Below are 24784 nucleotides of genomic sequence, written 5' to 3'. Positions count from 1 at the left end.
TGTGCCTTTGGCAAGCCAAGCTCATTTCACACATCCATCTTCTTTCTCCTCTTGCTGCACGTTCAGGTGTCAGCACATCTATCGCATCCCTGACTGAGCATTGCTTGTCAGTGGAAGGGAACCTAGACATTAAAGAGGACTAAATAATGAAGAGATCTATATCAGATTGTTCCTGTACCGAAGAACAGAGTAGACACAAGGTGCAGCTTTAATTTATGTGCCTTTTTAGATTTCCCCAAAATCAAAAAAACAAGCAGGAACTTAAAAAGCTCACAGATATTTAACTGACAGAGACGTTTTTATTCCCATCTGAGGTGGAAAAGTTGGTAGAAGAAAGGAAGAAATTCAAAATTCTGTTTTAGATGTTTTATGCAGTGGAGTTTATTAGCAGGATGGTATACAGTAAACAGAGTATGAATCTTTGAAATTAAATGATCAAAGGCTTAAGAGAGTACAGCACATAGGAAAGCATGGAGACATGATGTGGTAAAAATGGCATCCAAACCATCTTAACATTTTAATCTGTGTCCATTCAACAAAATATAATGTTAAATTTTGAAATAAGCAGTCCACCACTACACAGCAAATCCAGCATGTCCAAATTAACACTGTCGGATTTGATTTCAACACTATTAAAGTGTCTATATGGGTCCACACCAGAGAGTGTTAATTTAACTCTTTTTGGAGAGTTGGTACGTTAACTCTGATTTAGTGTTAAACACCAAATCTGTCTGGAGTTGATAATTTAACACTTGGTGTTAAGAGTTTATATATTAACTCTCAAAGAGTATTTTAGTTTAACTACGTAAGAGTTATCTTCTAATTCATTCTAAAAAGCGGGAATTTTACTGTTCTGAACTTCTAGAAATTTATTTTGGAAATAAACATTTACTAAAAAGACGCAATGGTTTTTGAAAAACATTTATTCTGAACTGTGCACCACAATTTCAAAACATTTTCTGAAAGATGTAACAGTATACATGTTCTCACTTTCATTAGAATTTTGTTTATCAAAAGGTCTGACATGGTAAATGCAAATAACAGCATTCTCATCACTTATTTCTTCAATACAATATGCATGTCCTTCATTCATCCCTTTGTGGAACTTCAACGCACTTCTGCTCTCCCCCATATTCCATCTTCACAAGCATATCCTGTGCGGAGATCGAATAAAAATTAGTTGACACTAATTAATGGCACAAATAATCCAGTAAACAATTGCAGCACAGTAAAAAAAAAAAGGAATCCTCTTTGAGCCATTACTTGTGTAAAGTATTTTCCCAAAAGCCAAGGACACAGGCAACAGGTAATACTGAACTAAATGTAAAACCTCAACCTTTTTCATTTTCACCTAAACCGTGTGCACAAAACTCTGGAGGGATCTATGCTAACGTAGAATCCAGTCAGGACGTCTGCTACTGCTGTTTGCTCGTTTTTTTAAATTTTTTTATGGGCGATCGTTTTCAGGCTTCAAGTAGCACCATTATACCAACATTTCACATTCTAGACATTGTTTTAGGTGTATTTGACCAAAAGTTTGACTGAAAATTCACATGCAAGCTTTTTTTCAAGGCTGTGGTATTTGCCCGCAAACAATACCTTTCAGCTAGCTAAAACAGAATATTATGCTATCAGCGAGCAACATGGCTAATGCCTTTCACACAGCTTTGTCTCAACTCCAAAGAGCCACAGAAGTAAAAACTAATAGAAATAATTGAAACAATCTTTGAAAAAATGACTTACCAAGCATGGCAAACAACTCAAATATGTAGAGCAAAATGTTCTGAAACGGCTTCACTTCAGCTTCGATTGGAGCCGTGCTGGGGGCGGAGTCTGTGAATTTACTCTGTTGGTGTCATAGCCCCTGTAGGAGTTCAGAGTTAAGAGGTCAAGAGTTAATGTTTCCATTGTAACACCTCCAGATTTGACAGAGAAACACTCATTTTTAACACTCGATTTTAACTACTATCATTTTACACCTCAGAGTTACATTAAAAGAATGTGACTCTGCTTAGAGTAAAATTAACTCTACTTTTGCAAGAAGACTATTAACACCAAAACATTTAACACTTTTGAATTTGCTGTGTACCATGTCAGTTATTTAAACGATAATCTTTATTTCTTAATTATGGTATCAAATTGTTTATTGAGTGGCATTACTTCTACTACATTTCTGGCATCGGGACATCCCTACACTTCACTGAAGAACCAAAGTGCGTAGAACAATGTGGAAACTACAGGTTCGTCTAAATCCAGGATTTTCTGTGTGCAGTTCTTGGGGTTCCACAATCACTTGAAATGTAATCACAATGAGTCGCAATAGCTTGACACAATTAAATGAAACTGATTGAGTGATACTGAAAATGCGTGCTCTGCCGACAGAACGCAAAGCAAGCGTTCCATAAATCACTGCCTGACAACATGTCTGTATGTGCCAATCACAGCTGGTCCCTGCACCCCTCAGCTTGAAGTCGAGTCTGGAGAGACACCAACATGTTAAAAGACAACTACACCAAACAATTCAAATTTCTGGCACCGTAGAAGGTTAAGAGTTTGTCCTTCGAAGCGGATTATCATTCGTTATTAGGAACTGCTTTGGATTTAGTGAAAGTGATATTAACCACGAACAAATCATATCCAAGCAACACAGCTGACTTATTCAGCCGCTTGCAGAGAGACTATAAACTAATCTGTACTCAATGTTTGAAGGCCAAAAAAAGTGCAGTGGTTGCTAGTAGAGCTGGGCGATAGAACGATAACGATATGTATCGCGATATAACTTTTACTCGATAGAGAAATTAAACTATCGCGATAGACTTCGCCGCTCTTGTCCTCTTAAAAAAAAAAAAAAAGGTCAGCCAATCCAAATTAAGTAGCACAGAGCCGAACCAATCACAGCCGCAGCGTCACGTCGCGTGACTTGTTACGTACAGCACAAGTGCCAAGCCGCACGTGTGTTTGTTTGGGAGCAGCCAGCGGGTAATGGAGCCAGCGCGTAATGGAGGAAATGAGTGTGCCGACTAGAAAAATCAACCGAGCGTGACCGAAGAGAAAACAGATGATGGTTCCAACGCCGGAGAGATTGTCGAACGGAAGAGCCATAGAAGTTCCGTAGTGTGAAGGTATTTCGGCTATTTCAAGTCTGACAAAAAACAGAGTAGCGTGCACTGTAAATTGTGCCGAAAGCAAGTCTGGAAATACAATAAACTGGTGCATGCGTCACACTGCGCCACGTTATTGTTTCGGTGAAATGAATTTCTACAATACTGTTACTGTTAATTGTACTCTCTGCAGTGTTTAAATACTTACATATACACAGTTACTGTCCCTCCACACATACGACTCGGTTCGGCTTCTATGCCCCAGCTTTGTTTACTTTTTCCCACCGAGGCTTCTAGACTTCTGATTGGCCAACATTTCTGCACGGTTAGGAATCTAGCGCCACCTGCTGCTTTGGCATGTTCATAGCAGCGTTTTCCTTCATTTCTGCCTTTATGTGTGGACGGGATTATTTTTTAAAACGAAAATGGAAAATCTCAGTTTTCAAAAATACCCGTGTACGTGTGGACGTAGCCTCAGTCTCTGACTGGAAGCGCTAATTCATCATTCGGCTTTTGTCAGACTAAAGTAACTGTTAAAACTGTTTGAAAAGCTAAGCTATACAACAAGGAGAGATTGAGAATTTCCTTTTAGTTCTCAGTTTATTTGATATTGACAAAAGTTAGTCAATTTTGTCTGTTCTTCTGTAAAACAAACTAAGATTTATTTTTAGAATTAATATTTTGTTTCTAAGTGGAATTGACAATTTAGTAGTCTGTTTCGTTTGTTCTATTTTGAAACTTAAACGCTTTAGCGGCTGCCTTTTGTGTAGTTTGTAATATTTGCCTTTATTTATCTGAAAAAGTCTCATGTTCCTTAAGTACATCTACCCTGTTGAACTTATTATGGGAAATAAATATTTAAATAAAAACAAGCTGCTGATTATTTCACATTTTACTTGTGAGCAACGGCACATTTAAATCTTACAAATATAGTTATTTGGCTTATATCGTGATAGATATCGTTATCGCCTGAAATGAAAAAAACATATCGTGATATGAAAAAATCTCATATCGCCCAGCTCTAGTTGCTAGCATGAATCATCCAACATCGACTCAGATTTCAATGAAAATGAACCTGTACATTGTGTCAGTGTCCCCATCCAACCCATAAAGACAGACTAAAATCACCAACAGAATCGCCAGGAGATACAGTTAACAAAAAAGACTTCAGGAAAGTAGTCAACAACAAAAGATATGTTATTGCTTTGCACAGTTATTTTTTCAGAGTGGTCAAAACTATATAAAACTATATAACACCAAGATGGTAACACAATACACAGAAACTTGGATTTTGAAACATAAAACAGCAAATCTTGGCACACAATAGAAATAAGTTTTTTTTGCTAAATTTGCACCACTTATAGAAGATTGTTCAACTCTGAACCCAAACACACATCTTTCTGCCCTGGTTTGATGCATAAATTCTTTTCTACATTTACTCAATATGAAACTTTGAGTATTCATGGTTTAAGTGGTACAATAACTGAAGCAAAAACTAGCAAGGAAAACTGCCAATAATTCACAAGTTCGTTTCATGACACACATCTTTATTTGAAATGTTTGTACCATATAGGATTTAAAGGTCTTGCACACACAACCTTTAGTTTATTCCACAGTAACTTGGAAGTTTTAGATATTACTGGCAAAAATTAACTCAGTCCAACACAACTTTTTAAATCACACAATGAACCTTCACAGACATCACACAATGACATTTTTTGATTTTAGAGCATTTCCATCTCATCTCATGACTCACACGGTCATCTTGTAAAGCCATTGTCCTTTCCTGTTTTGTTTTTCGTTTTTACTACACTTCCTTCCATCCCTGTTTTAACCCTTGATCTGTGTTCTGCTAAAGCTAACTTTCAAATCACTGATTACCCCGAATCCCCCACCCCATCTTCCATTTTTCCTTTCACTTTCACTTTTGATACCAAAACATATGTCAGTACCCATGAAATTATGACTGTCGAGCTAATACTGCATGTGTGTAGTGATGAACTCGGGTCGTACCAGTCTATTACATTAAGAGTTTTGGATCCTTAATTCAGTGCATTGCTACCAGTCATAAAATGTTAGTGACTTACCGGTGCTCTTCCTTACTTTTTAAATTAGACTTTGTGACAATGAAAGCTGCTAATATAATTATACTCTTATATGCACTGCTATAGTTATAATTGTAGTGTAGGCAGCTATATAGATAAATATAGCATGCTAACTACAAATAAACGCCTTGCTTTTTCTTTGCTAATACAGTATAATATTTTGGACCAAAGTTTCCTGTTTCTTTATAATAATTTCCAAATAATTTGTTCCCATGTTGCACATTTCTCTGTAATACATTCTTTGTTTCCATCAATGTCATTATTTTATTATATTTTTACATTATTATTTACAATATATAGTAGTGTTTTATTTTCAGCAAATATTTCCTAAATAGTTATTTCCTATTCTGACTTGTGTTATTCTTCTGAGATAAAGGCCTTAATCCATATACTATATCTGACCTTTGGTAATCAATTAACAAAGTCTGATTAAATCCTCTTTTACACATCAGATTATAGGCTTTTCTATACACAACCCATACACCTACACTCTGTTTATCTGTGCATTTTTGAAATTCCTCTCAAATAAGAAGGTTTTAAATAAGCAACTTAAATGTAGTTTATGTTACTCATTATTATACTGACACCAATTATAATCCATTGAAGTTTTAAAGTATTTTTGTTAATTCTTTAAAAAAAAGTTGTTTTTTTTACTTTCTGCTGCATCTTTCCTTGAGTGGAATAGTTTGTATTCTGTTGTAGTTTAGGTGCTGCATGTTTTAATTGTGCAGGCCCAGATTAGCGCAGTAACACAGATATGTATAGGCACACACAGACTCAGGCTATTTGCTGATGTGACCTTCAGCACATGCAGGCTGGCATTCAATTACCGCCCTGTCAGTGGCCCCTCCAGCCCAGTGGCTGCATGTCCTTGAGATTCTCTCTCCAGCCTCTGTCCAGTCTATATTCCATTACATCCTCCACATCAGGAGCTCTGTCCAGCATAAAGCGCCATTCAGCTCCCCATCACTGAGAAGCACGCACACATGCACCCACCCACCCACACAGCATTTTAACGTTTGATGTATCCCTTACAAAATCTCTGACTGCAGTGAGCAATGGTTATCCTCGCTCATGTGCTGAATCAAATCCAAGCACGAGGTAAGTATTAGATTTTAGTTTTACTGCCTGAAATATTGCTCCAGTTTCAAAAACAAGGTTTAGGCAGCCTAGATCAGAAATCTGAGCAGAGTTAATCAAAAATTGTCTCTCACTGAACTCCCTTTATTTTCATATTTTGTGTTATTGGGCCTTATTACTATCAAAACATTTTCGCAACTCCTCTCTGCCTGATTGTTGCCCAAAATTGCCTTGAGAGGCTATTCACGTTACAAATCTGGGACCATTACTGAAAGTACACTGTAGTGTTCTTTTTGTGTGAAGAGCCATTTTAACCCACTGCCATTTGAAAAATGCTTTGAGTTTAAATCTGTGGCAGATTTGACCCTGCGTGCCACTGCTGTTCTGTTGCGATGATTCACGTGCTGGTCTGGTTGACCAACAGCCGCTATTTTATTGATTTATGGTGTTTATTACATTGCTGAATCATGTGAAAGCTTGTTTCCAGCATTGAAAAGATATTTTTTGCTATCCATAAGTCAAAGTTTTGGGTCAATATTCATTATATATCTCAAAATTGCGACTTAATAATGCAAAATTTTAAGATAATAACCTGGGGGTGTGTATATATACATACACACACACACACACACACACACACACACACACACACACACACACACACATATATATATATATATATATATATATATATATATATATATATATATATATATATATATATATATATATATATATATATATATATATATATGGTACTCACCTTGTGCTGCTAAAAGTGCAATAGATACAGCGACAGTGTAAAAAAATCCTCAAGCCTCGTTATGAACATTTTCATACTATACTATTTTCTTCATACCACATCAGAACCACTGACTGTGTCCCTCTGCAGGAGGAAATGTTTGCATTTACCAATAATGAGAGTCTTGTGCTTATGAAAAAAAGCTACAATTATTGGCATAACTACTCACCTGAGCTATATTGTTAGCTACCTGCATGTTGTCTTTTTTGGCGAGTGAAATTTGGAAAAATAAATGAATGAATCCTTTTTTTGTTGTTGAACTACTGGCCAGAGGAAGAACTTGTGTTTGATTTTGGTGTTAATTGTCTCTTTAAGGGGTTACAAGACACAAAGAGGTTGATTCAGTCAACTGGATTTTGTTGCTGTTGGCTTGAGGTTTGGGGAAAAAAAAATAAATGTTGGAAATGTCCAAACGGGCATATTTCAATATCTTCTAACATTTTGTTACCCAAATGATTCATTGACAAAATGATTTGAGGATATAGAAAAGTCAAAGTCAAAACTAGTATCTAGTTCATACTCCGACTTACTCCCTCTGTATTTTGCTTTTGTTCCTCAACTACTGCCCGTATAGCGGATATATCTTGACAGGTAACTGAATTGTTACCCTTCAGAAATTCATGATCTTAGCAGTAAATCCACTTCAGGCTGAGGACAGAAACGTAAAACATAATAGTCTGCAGGATTTATTAGGTGTCTGATTTATGCAGATCTTACTCAACAGATTTCTACCTCTTTGAATAGTTTCACTGTACAACTTGGGTTCAGCTGACATTTACAATGCCAAAGCAATAACTAGTTGCAACCATCCTAACTGCATTGATTCCTTTATATCTACAGCACTCTTTATTTGAAAGATCTTAAGCATGGACCCTTGTATCACATTTATGAGTTGTTGAGCGCATAAATATTTCCCCTGAATAAGCCCCTATATAAACCCTATTGGGTCGCTGTGTCTCCATTAAGGAAATGAAAGTGGTGACCAAGCCTGTGCTGATTGTTCCCTCATGAGGATCTCATAAAAGAACTTGAGAATTATTGGCCCTGCCATATATTATCTCAAGCCCTGAAAGCCTGTTCTGTGTCCAAGGCATGCTCTCTCTGCCACATAGATCCAAAAATAATGTGAGTTAGAAATCTGAGCTGCTAAACTCCTGCAACCTCAACTGTCTGCAGAGAAAACAATGGATTTCAGCAGCATGCACTGCTGTTCCACCGGGTTTGAGTGTGTGCTTTATGTCAAGTGACTCTACTTACTCAAACCAAACAATGTATCCACTGTGCTTCATTATGGATAGGAACTTGTGTTTTTTTTCCTCTGAAAGCCTCGAAGTACAAATGCTGGACACTGTTTTACACCCGAAACACTCACTGCGTTCACCCCCCCAAAAAGAAAGCAAAATATTATTTTATGATCACCCAAAGTTAAGTCTTTGGCTAGGTTTGTTACACTTTTATCGTTCGTCATCTAAGAAAATTTACTATTAGACAAAGATAACCTGAGTAAATACAAAATGCAGTTTTTAGACAACGATTACATTGATTAAGGGAAAAAAGTTATCCAAACCTGCCTAGCCTTTTATGAAAAACGTAATTTCACACTAATAACTGGTTGTGCCACTCTTGGCAGTAAGAATTGCAGTCAAGCATTCATAACTGGCATGAGTCTTTAACATCACTAGAGGAATTTTGGCCCATTCCTCTCTGCAAAATTCAGCTATATTAAGGGGTTTTTAAGCATGGACGGCCTGTTTAAGGGCATGCCAAAGCACCAAAGTCTCCGCTTTGATTAGGCCGCTCTGAAAGCTTCATTTAGTTTTGAACTTGCTGATGTGTTTCAGTTCTTCTGCGTAACAAGGGTCCACCTGAAATTTAGGGCACAAAAAGATGGTCAAATCTTCTCCTTCACAATTTTCTGTTTAAGAGTAGAATTCACGATTCCTTCAAAACTATATCAAGTCATACAGGTCCTAAAACACCAAAGCCATCACCAACACACTACCACCATCATGTTTGGCTGTTGGTATTGTATTAGTTTTATGTAAGGAGGCTCAAACTTTCCAAAAAGTTAAACTTAGGTCTAAGCAGTTCACAGAATATTTTACCCAGAGTCTTGAGAAAATCAAATCAAATCAAGATGTTTTCTGGTAAATGTTAATAAGCCTTTGTGGGGGGTTTTGATCAGTAGTGGTTGCAGAGTAACTTGCAGAGTCTCTTTCTTATTATTGAGTCATGAACACAGACCTTAGCTAAGGCAAGTGAGGACTGAAGTTCTTCAGATGTTGTTCTGCGCTTTTTTTGACCTCATGGATAGGTTAGTGTCCTTCTGGTAGTCCAGCCACTATTGTCACTAACCCGTTTAGATTGGGAACACAAGGAAACTACTAGCCTGTCTTTGTTTGGAGGTAACACAATCCATCTACTAACATGGATTATAAGGACCTTTACTGTTCCAATGGTGTGTGCAGGATTAAACATTTATCAAGTCAGTGCATGTGCAACTAATCCCAAAAGGTCAACCTGTGGACACACACAATTTAATTCTACTCTCGAGTTTGTATGATGCCATAGAGAGGCCACTTGTTTTGTACGGCTGTCTAAGGCACACAGCTCTGGCTGTGAGTATAGAAAGCCCCAATCTATTGTTAAAGTCTTCTGCTTGTGAGGGGCAGCCAATCAGGTAGCTAAAGCAGCTTCTTTCGGACAATGTTTTATGTGTAAAATTATTTTAAACAGTGAATCACACCAAGCTGCTCTAGTAGAGTCCAAGGGAAAAAAAAAATGGATCTGAAAATAATGATCATAATTCACCCTCCAATAATTATAGCAGTACAAGAAATATGGTTAAAAAAAAGTGTATTTGGCTGCATTTTCTGGACCAGTCCAGCTCTTAGTGTTTTGGTGACAAACAGTTTTCAAGAATGCCAGTATGTCTATTTTCTACATTTTTTGAACCGAGAGCTTTAAGGCACTCTGGGATTCACTGAACTAGAATTACTCTTTCATCCTTTTTTAAATAGAATTTAACAGCTGAATGTTGTGTGATATGCCCCAGCACAATCACCTGATGGGCGTTGAGGGGGTTATTATAATCGTTGTGAAAGTGTTATAAATGAGCCTGCAATGGAGCATGTTCAGGTGTGAATTCCAGACTTTTGGCGAGCCTGAAAGGATTAGTATAGCAGATTTCTGATTTTGTTGCGCTGATATGGACTGGACAGGTTTCTACAGAAGCTCATTAAAAGGCTTGTATCACTTGCAGGGTGGTTTTATGCCCACAGAAGCACTTTTCAACCATTAGCTCCCTTCAGTGTTCAGTCTTAGCAATCTTTGTCCATTTTGACATGCTACAGTTTACTTATTTTAGTGAATAATGTTTTATTACTAACATGATCTAGCTGGTACAAAGTGGTGTGCTTATGCTATTTCTTACCTATATAACTTCTTTTATAGGTTTTTAAAAATTGCATCACCCCAGTTTTATGTTATAGGCCATGTTTGAATGGTTATAGGCAGTCATGCACACTTGTTTCAGTTGGTTTATGCTGCTCATTAGAGCTTAGTGTTGCACAGTATGCCTGCTTTTCCTTGTGACTAAAGAGGCACAGTAGCAAAGCAGATTCCAGCACTGAAGGCTGTAACTGGCAGACCATATCTCCACTTTAAAAAGTGTAATTTGATTAAATCTGCTCTGTTTCAGTCTAGAATCTGTGCCGGCTGAAACGAATAAAGTGGATTAACTCTGTCAAAGGATAATGCAGATTAAGCTGGTAAACACAATCACTAAGTGGTGCATATGGCCTGTAGGGGTGGAGTCAAAGCTTCATTTTTTAAAAAAAAAAAATTTTGGTAGAGGAACTGGGCGAAGAGATTTGTTTTTTGTTTTTTTTTTATGCACAGGTGAAAGGCATGTGTTCATATTTTCAATTGTGACAAGGTGGTCCAACATCATAACATACACGCATGGCCACCCACTCCCGCCCGGCGTGTAACAGCAGCTCTGCTTGAGCCCAAAATACCTCCAAGTCGTCACATATTTGTTCTTCAGTAAAAATGATCCCTGATGATGCGAACGTTACTGCTAATGAAAGTGTTAAGTTATTCAGCTGGTGTTTCTCTGGAGTGAAACGTCAGCATGTCTCTTGATCCCTGAAGCGATTTTCCCCCTGGGTGAGGGCGGGTGGTCATACTTGCTCTGACGGTGGAGATACAGCCAGCTCAATGAAAGGCAGGGGTGGCAGCTGGAGAAAATCCATTCCCAGAGTGAGCGTTCTGCTGAGGCAGGTATGCCGACCTTTGAGTCATCTGATAGGTCAACGCTCGGCAGCGTGCCTGGACATTCATGGCTAAACGCCAAGCCTGGTGGTGCTCATAGTAAAGCTCATCTGAGCAACAGCCAGCTATGATCAATGGAACCCCTTGGCAGCTCATTTATTGTACAGTATGGCACAGCCGCAAAACACTCAACCAACAGATGCAGGTGACAGATGACGATAGGCCGATAGGATGAGGGGTTTTCACATGTGCGCGGTCACCGGTGCACTACCACCTCACTGTACAGTACAGCGCTCTTTGAATAAAATGTACTTTTAATCCATTAGTTTAGTCGATCGTGTTGAATCGCCACCCCAATTATTGTTTGTAAATTAGTCTTGAATGAAATGGGATTTTCCTGCTTAGTCTGCAGGATTTCAGCGCATGAAGATTTTCCTGTTTCTTGTTCTCCTGCATGTCACGCACCAGCTGTGCTGCGATGAACATGAAAATGACGTGTTTGCCCACAAAACGTCTTCCCTCTCCTTCCAGGTGCCCACGGAGTGAGAGAGGAGCCCCGGTTTGTGACGGCACGCGCTGGAGAGAGCGTGATCCTGGGGTGTGACGTGTCCCCTCCCCTGGACGGCCAGCAGCCCCCCTATGTGGTGGAGTGGTTCAGGTTTGGAGTGTCTATTCCCTTCTTCATCAACTTCCGCTTCTACCCTCCTCATGTGGATCCAGAATACACTGGTAAGACAACTGTAGGTCTGGCTAAAATAAAGTAATGCAGCTACAGAGAGCAGACAAATACAGAAACATTGTGAGTAATAAGTTTTATCCATGATGGATTTAGTCTAAAACCTCTGAATTAATGTGGACTTGGATGCCTCCTGGGATAAGTGAGGATCAAAATCTTATCAACTGCCAAGCACGCTGAATCTGAGACTTTTTATTGTTGACACTGCAGCAGAAACAATGTTGACAACATAATTTCACGCTACATACAGCGGTCAAATTGAAGAACACCCCGCGGGACGAGCACACATGTTTATCTGTATGTAATATGAACCGAATTCGAGTGCATACCAAACAGTGAATGGTGCCAAAATCATAGTTAATATAGGTTAAGATATATTTACCTACTAGCACCTCTAAGACTCTTTTCATTGACATCTAGATATAATCCACACTTGATTGTGATGTATCTATCTTGAACTTCAGGTTTTTGCTCATATAAACCCAACTGTCCCCTCTCAGATGGTCATTAATGAACTTTAGAGTTGTTGATAGGTGGATTCTGCTTATTTCCTCTCCTTTAATTCTGCATTGAAATAAATCTTCCCCCACACGCCACAGTAATTCTATAAAGACAAAAAAAGATAACAAAACATCTCATTTTTTCCTCGTTTTAGTTGTTTCACCTTGTTTCGGTAAAGATGTCTTCGATCAACCTGTCAAGTCAGCCCCCGATCTTGTGGCTCATGGCTATAGTAATGATATATTAGTACAGAAACATTGAAATGTTTAGCTCCAAGGGTCCTGCATAACTATAATCATTCGGTAAACATTTCTATGATTGCACAGGATATAGATTTTCCTGCACTGCTGCAGACCTTATTATGAGCTTTTGGCTGAGAGCGGGACCATTTCTGACAGCCGGTTTCAAACAGATTGTAGTGCAAATGTGCTGTGCACATGTGTACCTCTCAGTCGTATTTCATTGAGAAGATTGACCTGCAATTTCAGCTTGATCCACAGTGTTTTCCCCTCAGAATCGTACTTCTGCTGTTTGAGCATCAGGCGAGTGGCTCATTGCGCACCGAGGCTTTTATGCGGCTCGAGAATGACTGGGTGTTCAGAGCTGTGCAGGAAAAGCAGAAAAAAACATTCACAATAATTGAATAGTGCATTGAACATGTAGGCCTTCCCACACACTCATAAAATATACAGAGCACATAAAGTACAGAGTCAGTAAAGTATATTAAAAAAGCCCCCACATGTACATGTAGAAAAAGAAAAGTAATCTCATGTTAGTAAACCCTAACAATCTTTGCTTTTATAGAGATGTAACTGGAGTTTAGAATGATTTAGATGAATGTGCCTAATGTGTGAAGCTGCATCCTTTTAATGGGGGATTTATTGCAAGTCTGTTTTTATTTAAGCAGATGTGCAGACGGGGAGCAACATGAGCATCATTCTGTTTTTACTTTGCTTGTTTTTTGGTCTACCAGCTCCTGAAAGAATAACCTGGCTGTTAAATGCATTTCTATGATCACTACCTGTGTCTTAACCGTGTCTGTGTGCTGTCTGGTGCCGGCACAGTACTTAACACTGGGATTTTTCTAAACTCAGCTGACGGTTGAGGCCAAAGTGATGTCCTAAAGCAGTGAGAGTGAACAAAAACAATAAAGCCGTGCGCTGTAAAATTAAAACTACGATGCCGCAGAGCTCCGCAGAGTCGAAATTGAACCGCAGAGTCGGGCAACCACTTTTACATTTGATCCTCTGTTAATATAAAATTATTGATTATAGCTGCTTTAAGGTTAGGGTACAAAATGTGTTTACCTCACATTCATCACAGCGTAACACAAGTCAAGACAGTATGTCTGCAGCAGGCTCTGTGCTGAGTGCTTACAGCAGGAAATTGGTTCTTCTGATGTTGCCTCAGCGGCTGTGATAAGATGGTGAGTTGTCAGAACGAGGTCAGATTTAGCCCTTCCCTTTTCTCACCTCTTTAGAAGCACAAAGCTTCTGGCTGACCTGGTAATAGGCTGTGAAATAAATGAAGACGTGACTTCCCGAAGAAGCCGAGGATTTACCTCCTCAGCTTGAGTGTCCTAAATGTGGACGTGAAAGAGTTTTCTGCTTTTATTTATATGAATCATGTAAAGCCTGTAAATAATACAGCAATCACTGGAATTCTTCCCGGTGGGCTTTTAATGCAGGATCTTCACGGCAAAGAAGCCTAATGGCAGTGACTCACTGTCTCGGGAGCGCCCCTTTTTATTATACAGTGGCTACAGTAGACGTTGCAGCTGCTGAAGCGTTTCACTGTTTAGGCTCGTGACTAACAGCTTTTTGTGTGAACAAACAGCACTTTTCTACACTTCACTGTGCTCACTTGGACTAGTGGGCCTTCGCCATGTGGCATTAGGTCCACTGTTGAGGAATTACCAGTGAACAGATGCAACTTGAATATAGCCAGTCTCATTACATAGATTAAAATGTTTCTGGGGATTGCATGTGCATGGTGACAGCGTAATAATGACACTGGACTGCAGTTTATGAGATGCTCCTTTGGGCGCTTAATGGGCCCGTGTGGTCTCAGAGCTCATCTGGGCTATTCCCATGAATCGTTATCACTCAGTATGAATAAAGTTGATGAATAGAGGAAATGTGTGATTATTCCATCACACAGCTGCTACCAAAACAGAGAAGATTATCCATGAATACTGTACTTACTTGTGCGCATATTTTCACTCTGATGATTGCACTTTTGATTCCAGGAATCCATTCGGGTTCAATGCATCGGTTTGTCTAGGCCTATCAGTCTTGTTAATTATCCGGTTTTAAAGACTGTTAAGAGACCTATAGCACAATCATTTCTATGTGTCATTCAAATCTAAGACGAGATGTTTTCATTGCAGCTGTGTGTGTGTGTTTTTTTGCCTCTTTAACTCGATGCAAAATGCAAAATTATACAGATCTCTCTGCTATCCTGGATCATTTTGTTTGCCAGTTTGACCTGCAGCTATATGGAAATTATAACATTAAAGAACATCTATTTTTGTGCCTGCTGTAGCAAAGACACAATCAATAATTCAGATGTGCAGCTTGTGAAGTTTTAGTGTCAGATCCTGCCGCTTTGGGACAAGCTGTTGGAAAACTGAATCATATCTCTTTTGCCACCATGTTTAGCCCCAGCTTGCATGTGGATAATACGGATATGTAATAATCAGTTATCTGCAGATGGATGCAGAGATGATGCAATGTGTTGCATTTTTCTTAATATTAAAAATAAGAGGAGTTGTTTAGAGAGTTTGGTTTTGCTTGTTCAGGGCTGAGTTAGGAGCAGCCTGTTAGTAGTAATGCATCAACAGTGGATATTTTAGCATGACATAATTCAAAAAATGTAGCAAAATCGAAATTTCTGACAGCCATGCAATACGCTGGTTTTAATGTGGTAAAGCAATAAAAGTAAAATAACCACACATTCACGTTAAAAAGCAGCAAGGTGTGCTTGATCCGAAGAGAAAACCTGCGTCCATGCTGCAAGCGATCCGGCGAGCTGAGATCACAGGAAATGAATGACATTTGGTGACTTCAAGCAGCCGCGAGCAAAATAACCGCTGGTGATTTGAAGCGGGCGTGACCCAAGATACATTTATCTCAGCTTCCTGGTGAGCGACTGAAGCAACATCCAATAAAAGCACGACAGCACTGTTAACTGACGTTTGAACTTGTAGTAAATATTTTAGTGGGTTACCGAGGCAACCAGAGCATAGAACCTTCTCCAGCTTCAAGGCGATGTACCTTCAAGTCTGGACTGTGTGGTAGCTTTAGCATGAAACTAAACCAGGCGGCCTCCCTTGCTTCCAAGCCCAGCACTGTTCACAAAATGAAAACTTTCAATGGAAGAGAAATAGTCATAAGGTACAACATGGACTCTGGCTCAACCCTCAACAATCTACAAAAAAAAGGTTTCTAATTAAGCTGATTCAGGGAATTAAAAACTATACTAGCTAAAACACTTCCAAAGTTTTGCAAAAGTGCAATAAAAAGCCAGGTTTAAAGCAGGTAAAACATGAAAATCAGAAGGTCCCAATATGTTTTTTTATGATTTTGATGAAGTTGGTGCTTTGGATTTATGTGTGCCATTGTTTGCATGTTCAAATGCAAATGGGAAAAAAGATGTTGTGTAAAAAATTTATGCAATATACAATAAAATAACCGCTGGTGACAGAAAGTGTGCGTAACCTGAGATAATCTTTTCTCAACCGGTGACTGAAATATTCTCAAGTAAACAACTATCAGCTTCAAAGGAATGCACGGCAAGCGCCTAGCAGTAAGAGCGCATGTAAAGTCAATGATATTCAGTGACTTCAAGCAATGATGGATGAAATAACTGCAGTCAATGTGAAATAGGGAGCCCTGAATTCAATTTTTTAAACTGACCACCAATGAGAGTGCAGGACTGACAAATGACTGGGTAGTAAATACATAAGAGCGTTACCTAGACAACCAGTCTACTAGCAAACCACGGGGATGTTTGCTGGTGACCAACCATCGGCGACAAACCCAAAAGCAATGTGCACCAGGCTTTAGATTACTGAATTAACCACGATGTGCCGTTTCACTCTATAATGGGGAAAGACTGAATTCAAATTTTTTTGTACTCTTACTACAACAACGTTTTCCTTTAGCCATATTCTTTTTACTCACATGTGAAACTCAGCTGACTTAAAATGTGTCTTTTCTCAATGTGTTTGCCAACTTTGTCACTTTGGATCTTCAGTATTTACTTTTCAAAGCTTTCCTATCTGACATAGCCTGTGATGTGATCTGAACAAGGTGTTGGCCCCTCTGTTTTCACAGCAGACAGAACCCTGTACTGTGTAAGTGGTGTATACCCAGGAGGCCCATTCTGACGTGGATACAGTGCTGTTAACTCTGTTTACAGCAGCACCCTCTCACTCCTTGACAAATAGAAGCTGAGACTGATCCCTACCCTTCATGCCACCACCCACCCCACTCAGCACTTCAAAAATAGCCCTGACTTTTTAAAGACGATCTACCTTTTTACTGCAAGACTGCAGTCCGCGCTTCTCTCGCTTCCTCTGTACTGTATTGATTTTCCACTAACAAAAAAACCGTCAGTTTTCTACCCCAGCCACGGCAGCAATCACAGGGTTGGGTATCTATCTATTGCATTTTTGTACCGGTAGAGCAATTCAGCCCGCCCTCAGCATCGATAGATTTGCCTGACATTTAGTCTGAAGTAAGAGGAAACAGTGCTTACAGAACATCTACACATCAAAGTTGGGAAAAATGCTCCATTTCCAAACACTCGTCAGACAGAGGAGATTCGAATGTTTTAGTCTGTCGGGCTGTCAGATGCAGCCATGTGAGCAGCGGGCTGGAGGCTTGAAGACAGACAGCTTAGCAGCTGAAGATTTCACCATGCCTGGCTTCCTGAATGTCTCTCATCCCTTGTGATTTCCTCCTTTTAGAATTCCAATTTATCCTCAGCCTTGAAGTAAAAAGAGTTGGGGATGGAGAAGTTTCGTAAGAAAGATCATTTATGTGAAGTGGAAAGCTGGTCTTTTCCCACAGCGACACCAAACGCTGTATTAAAATTCAGCTAAAGGTGTGACTGGCAGTTCTAAGGATAAATCATAATACTTCGGCCCATGTGGATGCTCGTAAAAGTTGTGACATTTAATAAGTTAAAGAACTAGTTTTACATTTTGGGAATTTATATATATATATATATATATATATATATATATATATATATATATATATATATATATATATATATATGTATGTGTGTGTGTGTGTGTGTGTGTGTGTGTGTGTGTTGGGGACACTCATAGGGATTCTGTTGTAACCCTATGAAACAGAAGTTTGGCTTTTTAAATAAGCTTAGAGAAAAGACTTCCACAAACACCTATTAGCAACAAATAAAACTTCTTGTCCACTTAGTAGTTTGTCTGATTGCTATACAGTGACATTTGGCATAAAAATCATTTGTGTCATTATTTAGAAAGAAAGGGTATTGACAAGATTGCATGCAAGCTGTGGGATCTCAGAGATTTTTGTGAGTGACGTTAGCGCATAAACTGATTTACCAGCATCATTCTTAATAAATCTGGCCCATAGGCATCTTTTAAGGTCTTTTTTGTGTCTCTGCCACTTTAAGCACATACACTCTGCTGTTTGCACTCACTGCAGTGCCTGCGAACCAGTATCGGTCCCATAATATGGGAAAAGCCTACTGGTCAGAATTTTTCTTTTGATTATAATTACGGCTGTATTCTTTTAATTGTGTATTAAGAGGACTGAAGAAATCTTCAGTTGAATCTAGGTCAGCTGTTTACAGCTGTTTGCGCTCATACATTAAACTAAAATAACCATCTCCTCTTTAAAGCGGGCTATGGGCTTGACATTCTGTCAAGACGGAAAATGTCCATATTCCCTCATAATATCAAAACCATTCTGCTCTCAAATCGACTCTGCGTGCTGTTTATATCTGTGTGTGTTTCCTTAGAGTTCAGAGACTTAGAAGTCAGGTTGATTGAAGGCTCTAAATTGCCCGTAAGTATGACTGTACAGTAAGTGTTTGGGACTGTCTGTCTGTGTTAGCTCTACAAGAGACTGGCAGCCAGTGTTTTCCTTCCTTCCATCTAGTGCTTGGAAAGGCTCCAGTCTGATGTAGTGCCTGAATACGAGTAAGCAGTTTGAAAAAGACCTCAAAAATGAATCAGTTTGTCATACCTGACTTTGCGGATCAAAAGGCTTGAGTTTACGACGCCCTTACAAGGAAAAGGAAAATATATGAATCTTTAGTTTATCTTTATATATTATTTTTTGAACATCTGGAACATGCTTAGAAGCGTTATACGACTGTGAGCTGTGGACTACTGTCAGAGCAGAAATAAAACTCACACTCTTACAGCCACTGCCCTAAAATAAAGCACTTAACCCCCAGCTGCTATGATGGATCTTTTTGGTGACCAGCAAAGCTCTTGGGTGTGTGTATGGTGGTATCTCTAAAGATACATTTAAAGTACTGAAGTGGTTAATTCTGCTTTTTTCCCTCCCTGCTGTCTGCAGGTAGAGCCTCTCTGCATGGGAAGGCCTCCCTGCAGATTGACCCAGTGCGCTCCGAGGACCAGGGCTGGTATGAGTGCAGGGTCCTGATGCTGGAGCAGCAGTACGACACCTTCCACAACGGCAGCTGGGTGCACCTCACAGTCAATGGTGAGTCATCTGGCCAAACAGCCTACCTTCTGACCTGGAAGTGTGAGTCTGTGAAGACAAAAAAAAGAAAAAGAAAAGAGGATCGGCTTAAGCTCCGTGTGTTTTTATGATAAGGATAATCACGTAGATTTATCATTGGCATTTCAATTAAAGATGTGGGAATGGTACATTGTTATTAGAAAAAATCTATTTATTTATTTTGCTTTAAATATTTAATTTCATTCATTTTTTTATGCTAACTGGACCTTTTTTTAGTTGCTCACAGGCCTCCTTCTTTTACTCATCTTTCATTTACAGAAAAATTCAAATTTATTAGTGTATTTGAGTCAGGCACTGTTTTAGGTCACTCCTGTAGCTCCTTTATAAAAGGCCTCAAGGAAAAAAAGGGATGAGCGTCTGGTTAGAGGAGGATTGATTGTGTCTAGTTTAAGGCGGTTCCAGCAGGGATTGTCTGTGATAGTCTGAGAGCTATCAAACTGATGACCAGGCGGAAAAAAAATCTGCACCTTTGCATTTCTCAGGAATGCCCCAGCGGCGCAGAGACTCCTGTGCAAAGTGTGTCTTCACATTGCGCAGCGATGCCTTTGTACTCTGTGCGTTTCAGCCTTTTTCGGAAAGATATTCGCAGTAAGCTCCTGTTTTACAGTCGATGCTTGCTGCAGATGCACGGCGCAGCAAAGATGCAATAAAGAAACCGCGGCACACTCGTGCAGGAGACGAGATTGTGGAGTACTATCAGTCGCAATTCTTTTGTTAGCTTTTTGGTTACTGATTTTATGTGTCAGGGAATGTTTCCTAAGCAGACTTTTGGAAGAGAAACCGAAAGCGGTGAATTTCTTGCGGTAAAGCGTCACAGGACTCTAAGTTCAGAAAGCTGTAATCCTCTGTGCTGTTAGAGAGAGACTTTAGAGACAAAGTACTGTCAGGCTCATTCACATGTATATTTTTGGTCTGTGAACTTCGAGCTTGAGAGCTGTGTGAAAGTCATGCATATTTGAGTTGATCATGCATATGTTTTACAAGATGCTTTTCTCGTATTTGAATAGTGATTACACTGCACTGCGTGCAAAATTCTCTATGAAAAAAAAGATCATTTATACTGTCCAGTGCACAGCATAATCACTTTGTAAAAATGGTGATTATCGGTGCTTTGCTTTGAATTTGTGTTTTGCCACATCGGGCATTGCAAATGATTTTCTAACGCGTGCTCCATGTAACGGACGTTAACTCAAAGCTGACACGAGAGCATCCCATTTCGCGTGCTTGTGTGCGGCTGAAAGAAATCTCTGTTTGCTGGTTAATGTCGGATAGGGTGAATCGGTCATAGTGAGCGTCACCTGCGCACTCTTGTGGTGTTTGGAGTTTGTGAACATCTGTAGGCGTGTGCGTATGAATGTCTTGTTGTGTAGGCATACTGCATCTCTGTAGCTGCTTCATCAATATTCACTTTCAACTGCCCCCCTCCCCTCCTTCGTGTGCTGGTCTCTACTCCTGTCAGGCCTTCCAACAGAAACAGAGCTCCTCTGGCTTCAACACATCTAATAATATCCCCGAATCTCATGTATATTTGGCATTTTATATGTCTGCATTTTGTAAGACCTCATGTATGTATGCAATGCCGCTCTCGATAGAGTGCACGCACAGCTCTACTCACAGATGGACATGTTTTGCTGGTATAAATATTTAGTTGGAGTTTTGTTATGTAAACAACAGACAGACATTCATGAAAAAATCAAAAGCTGTTTCAGCGTCTAGACATCTAACAGGGGAGTTCATATGAAGCCTTTTTGCTACTGTTGTCCCTTAAATGGGGGTCTGTGAAGGAAGCAGGTGCCATTTTCGTCTGGCCTAGGCACAGACACTAAGGGCACTCATTTCCTTTGGCCGTTAGTATTTGCATATACTGCTTCTTTGAGTTCCTGTGACTGGCCTTAACTTCCTGCCAAGCGGAGAGGGAATTCATGCCCACTCAGTGGCAGGTGTCAGATGGCAAGGCCTTGTGCCCGAAAAAGACACTAAGGCTACTCTCTCTCTGTTTTCTCCCTCCCTCATCTTCTTCTTGCCTTTGTAAGAAGCATAGTCCTCAAGCATCAGTAAGCTTTTTAAGAAAGCAAAAAGAAAGTGCCCCATCATTGTCATGTGATTTTAATTTTATCCATGCATATTTAAACTTGAAAAAAGAGACACAATCAGACCTTGCCACCATGTCACTGGGTTAGTGATGGCTTGGCATTTAGGTCCCATTTGGTCGATGCAACTGGGTCCCAAATGTCAGCTCCATTTATTACCCGTGTGTATCTGTCTTTGTCAGTCACTGTGCTGTCCACTATGGTGAGTCTGGGGTGAACAATCACCCTCCAGACTTTACGGGAGCCCAGCTTGCAAATTTAAATTAGAGGTGGGCGTACAAAATGTAATAAATACTGTGTGTGTGGTGAATAAGATGCCCCGATAAAAATGATAAGCTAAAATTAACAAATGTTTTTCTCTATTATGACTCTTGTATAACTGTGTGCTTGTATTAACCAGAACGTTAGTGATGCAGCAGCTTATCTGGCTCACAATCCATCACAATTCGCAGGTTATTATATATAAAATGACAGATTTGATTTTGACCTTGAACACAATTTGGGTGAAGACTTTAGTGAACCTTGTCTGCAAGGTTCGATCGGACGAATATATCGAGCTGATTGGACAAATATATCGACTATCGACGATATATTTGTCTAATAGAAGGAGCTAATAGAAGCAGTCAACATGAGAAAAAAAAATAATAGTGCTGTTTTAACAGCACCCTCTTTCATCTGCGAGCAAATGCAGCCTCCTCAGAGTGCGCCCAAATGCTTGTTGATGGAGCTGCAGAAGCTGGTGACAGCCTAGCAAACTTAGCCGGATGATGGACACGTACATGCGCTTGCAAGTTAGCCGTGTTTCAGTACTTTGCTCGCACTATACGTCTGCACAAGTGGCACACCGCTTTGGTTACATCCTTAGGTTTACCTTTTTCATCTGGTTTAAAGCCAAAGAAACCCCAAATTGGCGACTTTATATTTTTTTAGTGCTGTCAGCGCCGTCGTCATGACTTACGCGATTAACAATTAACCCATGTGAAGCGCAAAATCCCTGAAATGTCTCTGTCAACGCATTTCGGCAGTTTGTCCAAATTTTGTTCATTCTGCGCTCCAGATGGTTTGAGAGCGTTAAAAATTTTAATCGTGATGACCGCGTTTAAGCCGCGTTAACGCTGACAGCGTTTTTGTTTTGCTTTTTTCAACTACTTTGTCCATGTTTGGACTTCTTCTGTGTCATAAACGTGCAAATCAGTCCGTGCATGATTACATTGCTCCGCCCATCAAAAAGTCTGCGCATGCGCGAATATATCACCCATCGGCGATTCTTGGACTGACGATTGCCGATTGGAAAATTTTTACATATCGCCCAACCCTAACAGGTTGTAATTGTTGCCCTGTGGATGCTGATAGGAATTTTGGCCAATACTGATTTCTTTTTAAAAAGTCTAACTGGCAGCATACACAATCAAAGATTCACTTTTCTTCAATTTAAAATATTCACATTTCCATCGTTAAGAAAATTAATCTCAGGTTCTCATAATCTGCATTAATTGCATTAAGTATTGCAGGGTCTTCTCTTATGGGAGCAACTGAAAATAAAGTGCTCTGGTACTGGAATAAATCAGAATGAGCTGAAGCTTTACTTGACATATTTTGCCTTAGCAAACACAAGCAGGTGTAACAGATTGATATAACAAACAAATGTCAGGTATTCACATCATTTTCCAGCGTATTTGTAAATTCGCCTGACAACAGGACTTTTCTCGTTTTCACTCGTCTCCATAGTTTTCATCATAACCGAGGCTGCTATATTGTCGCTGGCTCTAAGCACAGGAAAGCTTTATCCTTAGGCTCACTGTATTTGTTAGTTGTTTCAAAATGTCCGTATTCAACTGGTTGATGATTTGAATGATTATGTTTTTTTGTCACAAAGGTCTCACTGTGATGGAAATGCACAAACGTTTTAGTATTAATTTAAATGAACAGAAACTAGTCTTACAGCCATTTATTACTCAGAATTACAGTTAATGATTCAGACATTCAAATAAAATTTAGACTGTATAGTAAGTAGGGATAACTTCCAGCACAGCCTGTTCCAGAGTTAATATCAAATTTCCTAAAAGCTATGATGTATTCCAAAAACATGCCTAGAAAAGACAAATGTGGATGACTCACATCAGTTTTTCACTGTAATTAAAAACAAATCTGACAGACATAAAAGCACCCTTGTGCTCACGCAGCTCTTTCTATAAGTTTGAGGAGGAAAGCAACAAACCGAGATAAACGCACATTTGTTTTTGAAGTTAAGAGTTTATGTTAGTATGATCATCTAATCTACAAAATAACCTACGTCCACCTAAAGAAAAGAGATGGATGGGATTGTGGCAGTGAAGAAGTGAGAGGAAGTAAGTCCCATTGTTTCTCCTCTTAATTACACATGAGACGCTGTGGAGTAACTTACGTATGCTGACATTAGAAGAGGGAGGAAAGTGTCACCGAGTGCCTCTTTCTTCTCTCTGCAGCAGTTTACACTTAAACCTTTGAGACTCGTGATGTGAAATCAATGAAAATATGTACTCCAATTCTCCATATTCTCTTAGGAACAGATACAAGAAAAGGAAAACAAAAAACCCCCCAAAACAAGCAAGGAAATAAAATGACGCAAACACAGTCTTGAGTAAATAAGCCTTCAAAAAGAACAGCCTTTACCCTGCTTCTTAGCATCCAGGCCATCTGCTGATGTGCTGCATGGCCTACAGAGAAGAACAGGGGGAGTTTGGGAACTCCAAACATCTTTTAATGTATATAATTGATGAAGAGATGCTGTAAGTAGGGCGCAGATTTAATGCTCAGCTTACTTTTTTTGTAGAGCAACTCCCAGGTTCCCCAAGTATTGTGACACTTCCTCTGTGATGAGCTGTACCTGACGGTGTGAAACAAATCCCAAGTTGACCAAAGTGCCTGCTGCTGTCACCAGCACCACCATGTATGCCACCTATTTCCTGTCAGCTGGTGCTTATTCCCTTGATAAAAGCTTTGGGATTAGAATTAATAACAGCGCTTACAGTGGAGGAGCAAGTACTCAGGTGATTCACTTAAGTGAAAGTACCAGTGCTGTAAAATTTCCACGTTACAATTAAATGTCTCACGAGTAAAAGTGCAGAAATATTACCTGCTAAATATATCCACCCATACTCTATATGTAAAAATCTTGAGCCATCCCTCATTTCCTTATATTTTGCTAGGAAAATAGATAATGCAGTATATGAAGCAAAAACAGTACAGTTCTAATTTCCTTTTCTTCAAGTAGTCTTCAGGAATAGTTCTCCAGGCGTCTTGAAGGACATTCAAAGCTCTTCTTTGGATGTTGGCTGCGTTTTGTTCCGT

The 24784-nt window shown here is 39.5% G+C and overlaps 1 protein-coding gene across 2 annotated transcripts in view; it reads left to right on the top strand.

The window, feature by feature from the left end:
• igsf9ba (immunoglobulin superfamily, member 9Ba) overlaps positions 1–24784 on the top strand; it is a 76182-nt gene that overhangs the window by 11629 nt on the left and 39769 nt on the right. For both annotated transcript variants that reach the window (XM_080889791.1, XM_080889792.1), the window contains exons 2-3: positions 11895–12092; positions 19179–19325. In XM_080889791.1, the coding sequence (XP_080745917.1) occupies positions 11895–12092; positions 19179–19325 (345 nt within the window). The remainder of the gene's footprint in view (positions 1–11894; positions 12093–19178; positions 19326–24784) is intronic.

This window comes from Rhamphochromis sp. 'chilingali' (genome assembly GCF_963969265.1).
Source record: "Rhamphochromis sp. 'chilingali' genome assembly, chromosome: 8".
In the NCBI taxonomy this organism is placed as follows: Eukaryota; Metazoa; Chordata; class Actinopteri; order Cichliformes; family Cichlidae; genus Rhamphochromis; species Rhamphochromis sp. 'chilingali'.
This window is presented reverse-complemented; position numbering and strand designations above follow the sequence as displayed.